Here is an 8,339-nt window from a genome sequence, read left to right as displayed (position 1 = left end):
GAAGTTTTTAAAAACCTTATAAAGAAGTTAATAAGAGAATTGACGCAACAACTGGCAAAAGAGATAAGATTGTTTTGTTACTGGAAAGATACAGGCTGATAATGAATGTTGATAATTAAAAACTTAAGTTAATTTTTGGTGATTAACAAGTAGGATTTTGTAGATGTTTTTAGAATGTTTCTTTAAATGTTTATTTGTTAACAAATAATTCATTATGATAATAATAATGAAATAATAATTTCAACTAGTAAAAACAATTTGGATATAAACTACAAATCGGGACCTGGGAAAAAGATTTATCAATTTTACTAATAAATTTTTGTTTAGATTTTGCTATAAAATCTTTCTCGGGTACTTATAAACTTTACTAACAAATTTTTGTTTAGATTTTATTATAAAGATGTAATCTTTCTTGGGTCGGATGAGAGATGTGATATAGTTAAAAAAATTTAGATAACTATAACAACAACAAGGAAATGTTAATGGATAATGTTTAATAATTTCTACATTTGTTGGCATTGGTAAAAGCAATTAGATAGGCCAGTAGGTGGTTGTGTCTTTAAATACAAATGATTCTAGATAAAAGCACGTTTAAATAATTCTAGTCAAATGAGAATGATGGTACATTGAGTGAAACACATGAAGATTTTTGATTTAAAATGTACAATTCAATATGAAGGAAGTATAAATGATTGTGGTAGTAACGCATGAAATCTATTTGTAACTAATCAACATGCTTTCTACAAGATGTAATGAAGAATGATTCTTTTTTTGTTTTTGTTTTAATTAAAACAATTTCAAAAATTTCAAAAAAAGAAAAAAGAAAAAGATAAGTTACTGATCCTATTTCTGAAAGTAGAAATTTCATATTACCTAAAAGAAGAGTCCCAAATAATCTATAAAACCTTTTGGAAGTTCAGCAGAGTCTATAATGCTGGAGAGTTATGCCAAAACCAACCCTTTGGCATTGCAAATTGTTTTGACAGAGTTAAAGGAGGCATTGGACCCTTGCGATGCTTCCAAAACAGATCAACCGGTTTGGTGCCCTCAAAGCCATTGAAATGGCTTTAAAGAGAGCTTGGAAGAAAGAGTAGCTATAAAGAAGAAGCAAAGGACCCTGCCTCTTTTTCTTTCAAGTGGCCATTTTCTTCCTTTGGTGCAGAAAGGGTACCAAGAGGAAAGAAGAGAAATACTAAGTAGTGGAGGTTACAGGTAGGAATAGTAACCTACTGGAAGATTTTCCAGTACATACTATTCCTACTAGAGCCTCAAAAGAAAGAAAATATGGCTCGGTTGCTAGAGACTTTCCGTTCCCTCGGGGAGCCAAAGCAGAATTGGCCTGGAAGCACAGAGCCCTGTGGCCAGATGGACGGAAACAATCCTGCAGTATGCCAAATGGAGCTGTGTGGATGACCAACTTCCATCAGGTTCTTTGTGGATCAGAACGTTCGCATATGAAAATGCATTGCGTTTTCAATGGAAAATTATCACTGGCACTGAGAGGAAGACTCTGTTATGGAGATTTGTCCTCAAGATAATTAGCAAGATTTCCCGGTGCTGAGGAAGGATCAGTGTGTGGATAAGGCCCAGAAAATTGATAGAATAATTGACTGAATAAATGGGACTAACAGGGAGAGTTTTGCAAACAGGTTCCAGAAGTAAGCGAATAGGAGCTCATCTCAATGGCGTACAAGTCATTTTGCTTGTCTCCACTGCTAGTAACTGGGTTTGTGCATTGATTAAAGAAAAGCTTTCTTTAAAATAACACTACCTTATTTCTGTTCAGTCTTTTGGAACTGCCATACATTTGGGCTTATTTCAATTTCACTCTTGCCTGTGATGCAACAAGCAACTGGCAAAGAAGACTGATTTTTCTTAAAAATATCACTTTACATCCGTTTTGGCCATAAGTGCCTTTTCAATTAGTACTTTGCAAGAGAGGGAAATTCAGATAGAAAATAAGGCAGAAAATCAAGTATTTTTAGAATGTTTTGCATTTATTATTGTTTTATCATCATCTGTTTTGCTAAGAAATAACTGGAAGGCCTAACAAAGGAAAGCAAAAATTTGGAATTTGTTTGTCCTATGCTGTTGCCTTTTTTCAGATCCCTTTCTATGCTCAAACTTTAAATCAGACTTTTAATTTGTAACTTCCTGGAGATCGATTATCAGGTTCCTGGGTCCTGGGTCTGGTGAACGCTTCACTGGAGGAGGGGTCCTTGCCGACCGCCTTGAAAGAGGCGGTGGTGAGGCCCCTGCTCAAGAGGCCTTCCCTGGATCCGGAGGAACTAGCTAATTACCGCCCTGTCTCCAACCTTCCCTTTTTAGCGAAGGTTGTAGAGAGTGTGGTGGCGCAATAGTTCCCACGTCACCTGGAGGAAGCAGTCTATCTTGACCCGCGCCAGTCCGGCTTTCGACCCGGTCACAGCACGGAGACGGCCTTGGTCGCGTTGGTAGATGATCTATGGAGGGCCAGAGATAGGGGTTGTTCCTCTATCCTGGTCCTATTAGATCTATCAGCGGCTTTCGATACCATCGACCATGTTATCTTATTGCGCCGGCTGGAAGAGATGGGCGTGGGGGGCACCGTTTTGCGGTGGTTCCGCTCCTATCTCTCCGACCAGACGCAGTGTGTGTTGGCAGGGGAGCAGAGGTCGACCCTTAGGCCATTCACTTGTGGGGTGCCTCAGGGTTCGGTCCTCTCACCCCTCCTGTTCAACACATACATGAAGCCGCTGGGTGAGATCATCCGTGGTTTGGGGGTTGGATACCATCTGTACGCTGATGATACACAGCTGTACATTTCCACCCCAAACCACCCCAACGAGGCCGTCGAAATGTTGTCCCGGTGTTTGGAAGCCGTGCGGGTCTGGATGGGGGACAACAGACTTAAACTCAACCCTTCCAAGACTGAGTGGCTGTGGCTACCGGCGCCCCGATTTAACCAGTTGACGCCATCACTGGCCATAGGGGGCGAATTATTGCCCCCCGTGGAACGGGCACGCAATCTGGGCGTCCTCCTTGATCCCCGGCTGTCGATGGATGACCATCTGACAGCCGTGGCGAGGGGGGTGTTCCACCAGGTTCGCCTGGTGCGTCAATTGCGCCCCCTATTGGATCGGGACGCCCTACGCACAGTCACTCATGCGCTGGTGACGTCTCGCCTGGACTACTGCAATGCTCTCTACATGGGGCTCCCCTTGAGATGCACCCGAAGACTGCAGCTAGTTCAGAATGCGGCCGCGCGGGTTATCATGGGAGGATCAAGATACTCCCACATAACACCATTCCTGCGCGAGCTGCACTGGCTGCCTGTGGTTTTTCGGGTGCGTTTCAAGGTGTTGGTTACTATCTTCAAAGCGCTCCATGGCATGGGACCTAGTTACCTGCGGGACCGCATCTCACCTCATACATCCCTACGACCTATCCGCTCTCACAGGGAGGGACTCCTCCAGGTGCCATCCGCCAAGCAGTGCCAGCGGGTGACGCCTAGGTGTAGAACCTTCTCTGTGATGGGCCCAACCCTCTGGAATGACCTCCCTCCCGATATTAGAATTACCAATGACCTCCGCTCCTTCCGACAGAAGCTCAAGACTCACCTGTTCCGACTAGCTGGCTTAGCTGATTGACAGTTCCATCTTCCACCTCCTGGCAAACATTTTATTGGGGAATTTTTAAGGGAATTTTAATATTTGTATTTTAACTAAGAATTGTACAGTATATTTTTTACCTCCTCCGTCTCCGTCTCCTTCTATGTCTATGTCTATGTTCATGTCTATGTATTTGTATATGGTTTTAACATGACTGTACACCGCCCCGAGTCCGGCCTAGGAAAGGGCGCGGTCTAGAAATAAAAGTTGTTGTTATTATTATTATGTGAAAAGATGGGCCATTATTGTAAGGGGGAAAAAACTATTTTCAGTTTTAATCACCTTCATGAGCCCTACCCTACTGCAAACCATGCAATGCCCTCAGTTTTTTTTTCAATTTCCATCAAATTATATTACTTCTCTAAATAAGACTTTATCCTGATAAAATACAGTAATATGCTGAGCCTAGAAGAGTTTTCCCTATCCCAGAGTCTGTAGAAGCTTTAGACTCCAAGTTGTAACTAGAAAAATGCTTAAAATTTGCTAAATTACTATCATTACTGTTATCTCCTTACTTCTTTCCCAATCTTCTTCCAATAAGTTTGCAAGAGTCTCCCAGTCTTTTTCCAGCAAGTTTGCACAGTAAAATGTGCTGAGTGGAGAATATTTGTAGCTCAGGATTGAAATGAAGAATTCTTGGTGGTCTCTTGAGATTGGTTGTTCTATTGCAAACATTTCATTACCCAAACTATGTAATATCATCACGTTACCAAGTTTGAGTAATCTAATGTCGGCAAGAAATCAACCAAGCTCAGAGAGCACCAAGGACCCCTCAAAATGTGCTTTGTTTAACTCCATGTTGATCAATCAGCCACAATTTTCAGGGATCACCAGATTTGTTAAGTGTATTAACAAGATTAACAAGTATTCAGCCAGTTCTCTTCAGTTTGGGCAAACTAGTAGGAGCAGGAGGCTCTCCCCACCCACCCCAACATAATGTGCAAGCACTGCGCATGCGCAGAAAGCAGTGCACGTGCGCTTACATTTGCAAACCGGTAGGGAAGATAAGTGAATCCCACTGCTAGTGTTAACCCAGAAACACTTCACAGTTTTTGATGCTGTATGAACCCTAGTGAATTCATTTATGGCAAGTGGAAATGTGATGAACTAATTGGTGGCTCAACATTTCCTGCAAATCCAGGCAATTCCATGAACTGTGATTCGGTTAACTTTGTTCAGGTTGCCCTGTTGTGAGAAGCTCACCTGCTCTTTTGTTATCTCCAACCAGCTCCCTAATGCAACATCTGGACCTAGATCTGGAGATATGAGGTTAAGAAAAGCTGTCTTCCTTTTTTTTTTTCCATCTGTTGGATTTCCAAACTTTGTTCACCGAATCTCATTCTGGCCTTGGCTTTATTTGTTTCTCCATGGTGGATATTCTGGTGGCTCCTTCACATTCTCCAGGAAGGAAAAGTCACCATCTCTTGGTCAGCCAGCAAAGAAAAGAAAAGAAAGGAAGGGGGGGGAGAGAAACACAACCTTTCTAATGGAAAAGGAGTTGCATTAAGCCTATTAACATCAGCCAAATGACGATCATCAATTTTTAATCAGAAATATGGAAAGCTTCGGGAGCAAGTAAATTTAAATAACGCTCCGAGGGAAATCCAATCACTTAAGCAGAGGCACGCCAGCCGAGCGAAAGGGAAGCCAGCGTTGACGAGAGGGGAAGACGACAGCTGTATTAATAAAGATTAAAGCGCTGCAAAGGCCGAGCGGATCGGCCCCGTTAACCCCTTGCCCGGCTGCGCGGCCACCACCCGCGTGCAACATGTCCGCGTTTCCCGCCTTCGCCGGCAAGACCCGCTCAGCCTCGCCGCGTCCGAGATTTCGGCTGAGGGACTGAAGGCGAGGCGCGGGCGGAGGGGGGGGTTCCTTTTGCAGCTGCCAAGGCACCCCACCCTCCGCTGTTCCTTCCTGGGCTTGGGAGTTGCGCGCCCGGGAAAAGCGAGTTTGCAAAGAAGCCGGAGGGGAAGCGAGCGCGGAGGCGGCGGGCCATGGTGGCGGGTCGGAGCGAGCGCAGCAGCCCTCCTCCTCCTCTTCCCTGAGGAGGGGGGAAGATGAAGGGCGTCGGCCTCCCCCCGGGTCTGCTGGCGCTGGGCGCCGTTTTGCTGTGGCAGCCTTGCCAAGGCAGCTGCGGCGCGCAGAAATGCGGCGCGCAGGAGAGCTGCTGCAGCTACGGCAACGCCACCTACGCGGAGACCAAGTGCTGCAAGCTGCCTTTCCACACGTTCCTGGACAACGTGGGTTGGTTCGTGCGAAAGCTCTCCGGGCTCCTCATCTTGTTGGTGCTTTTCGCCATCGGGTATTTCTTGCAGCGGATCATCTGCCCCAGCCCCCGCAGGCACGGGAGGCGACGCCGGCGCCCGGGACAACGAGGCGAGGAGGAGGAGGAAGACGAGGAAGACGAGGAGGAGGCGGATTACGAGGATGACGACGCGGAAGAGCGGGACTCGCTTTCCCGCGTCACCCCACTGAATGGGACGGCCGCCACCTCGCAGGACTCGCTACTGGACAGCCGGGGCCGGGAGGCGTCCCTGCCGCCCCCTCTTCTGCACGTCGTCTCGCCCGTCTTTTTGCAACTGCCCAGCTACGAAGAGGTGAAATATTTGCCCACTTACGAGGAATCCATGCGGCTCCAGCAACCTCTGGTCCTGCCTGTCACCAGCCTGGCCGCCGGGACGAGCAGAGGCCCCGCGGAGCCGGATCGCTGGGCCAGAGGCAGCTGAAGACCCTTTGCCCGCCTTTTCCCAGCGTCTCGCAGCTGGCGGGTTGCCGCCAAAATCGAAGGGGCCGCGCCGTCGGCGTGGTCAAAGATCTGCCGCCGAAGCCCCTCTTTCTGTGGGGAGATAATTTAGGGAGGGGCGGTGGAAATAGCGAAGAAGGAAAAGGGAGGAGGACTGGAGGGTCTTCCTTGGTCCTCTCACCCCTTTTTTTATTTTTGCGAAGTTGCACTCTTGAGAGAAGCTCCTTTGTAGCAAAGTCGGATTCTGCCTCTGCCTGTGAAACACCGCCAGCCTTTTCACATTTGAGGTGCCTGATGGTAGTACAGGCATCTTTTAAGTGCCAGTCTAAATATGTGACATATGCGTTCAAATTGGAAACGTTCAAAAGTACGAGCTAGATTGGTTTGTTTTTTTATATACTCCTTCCCTGTATGGTGTGGGTGTGCTCTGTACCTTCCTAATGCAAAATAAAATTCCAGGAAGGGAAGAGAGTAATTCTTTTACTTGGGGTAAATCCAGCTGGTTTAAATTTCTCTTTTCCTGAATTTTGCTTATGCCCATCAACAAGTAACTGGGAGAAATTTGCTTATGCAAAACCATCAACATTGCTGGGTGTGAGATGAGAGAATGAGGAGAAAGACACTGGATCTTTTTTGGTGGTTACACTTTTTTCTTTTTTAAACACTTTGACATTATTAAGTTCAGAAAGATCTGGGGACCTTGGAGAGTGTAATGACTGGGAATTCATTAAAAAGCTTTTTTTAATAACAAAACAGCAGTCATTTGTCTTTTTTTTGTTTTTGGGTAGATGAGCATTATTAAAAGTTCATTTTATAGTGTTCAAATATTCATGACCGCTGATTACCAATGATACATTAATTCCTAAGGTGCTTTTTCAAGAGGCAACTGGACTTTCTAGTTTTTCTTTGAAGGTGTTTCGCTTCTCATCCAAGAAGCTTCTGAAGCTTTGAAGAAATGTCTTTGAAGAAAAACCAGAAAGTCCAGTTGCCTCTTGAAAAAGCATCTTTGGGACAGCCATGACCTGGATGACTGAGAATCTCCATAGACAATTATATACTAAGCGATCCTAATCTAACACTGTAGAACAAAAAGAATGCAAGTTTTATTTGAGGGAGAGCCATAGTTCAGTTTTTATTCATTTAGTTGCCTTTTTGGCCACTGCATTTTTTTATACTGATATTTCAGATAGGCTGCAGAGTATATACCTCACCTTTTAAATATTTTGTGCAGGTTAATATCTCTGTATAACCCCCCTTTCCATCTCATTATGATGTTTAAGTATCTCCTCTAACATTTCCCTCTGAACTCTCAAAGCTGTTTCTTTGCTATAAAAGAGAGTGAAAGATTTCTGATTGGCTCAAATGTTCATTTACTTTTTAAACAAATTCAACTTGGTTCTGTATAGGGACACCTTCATAGAATTAGTATTTGGCAGTCACCCATCTCCAGCTCATGAGGATACCTCAGCTGTTATTATTTTCTCCTTGGCCACCAAAGGGAAATATGGACTACTGGGCAATTGCAAGCATTGCTGAGAGAACATTTGAGAAGTACTTTGACCATTTGATGTGCACTAAATTATTGAAAAGGATTATGATTCGAGAAGTGACCTTAGTTAATAAACCATTTGCTTCCCCCCCCCCCCCTTTTCTGGTCTATACCTGATTCATCAGGCTTATGATGGTCACTTAGAATGGCAGTGATGGCACTTCCTAGCATTAGGCACTTTTTATAATGCTGGAAATGGTAACCTTAACTCTGAATAACGTCATGCAAAATAGGAGATCTTGGTGGTGTTGACGGCCCATAATAGGGGAGAGAGTGTATGTAAGAAAGAGAAACCACAGCTTAAACCACAGTTCCAAGTAGTTCCACTATGAGAATTGTCTTCTAAACAATCCCATTTACATTGGTTGGATTTATAACTGCACGTTAGTTTAAGGGC

General features: G+C 44.7%; 1 protein-coding gene across 1 annotated transcript; it reads left to right on the top strand.

Annotated features, from left to right (window-relative positions):
• The first annotated feature begins 1,037 nt into the window (after positions 1-1,037).
• LOC309393609 (putative membrane protein C3orf80 homolog) lies at positions 1,038-7,131 on the top strand. The gene is made up of 2 exons (XM_081956008.1): positions 1,038-2,180; positions 3,885-7,131. The coding sequence occupies exon 2, from the start codon at positions 5,708-5,710 to the stop codon at positions 6,374-6,376; it is 669 nt and encodes a 222-aa protein (XP_081812134.1). The 5' UTR covers positions 1,038-2,180; positions 3,885-5,707; the 3' UTR covers positions 6,377-7,131.
• Positions 7,132-8,339: the final 1,208 nt, after the last annotated feature.

This window comes from Natrix helvetica, assembly GCF_964273705.1.
Source record: "Natrix helvetica genome assembly, chromosome: 5".
Taxonomy (NCBI): domain Eukaryota; kingdom Metazoa; phylum Chordata; class Lepidosauria; order Squamata; family Natricidae; genus Natrix; species Natrix helvetica.
Note: the sequence above shows the minus strand (reverse complement) of the source record. Positions and strands in the feature narration are given on the sequence as shown.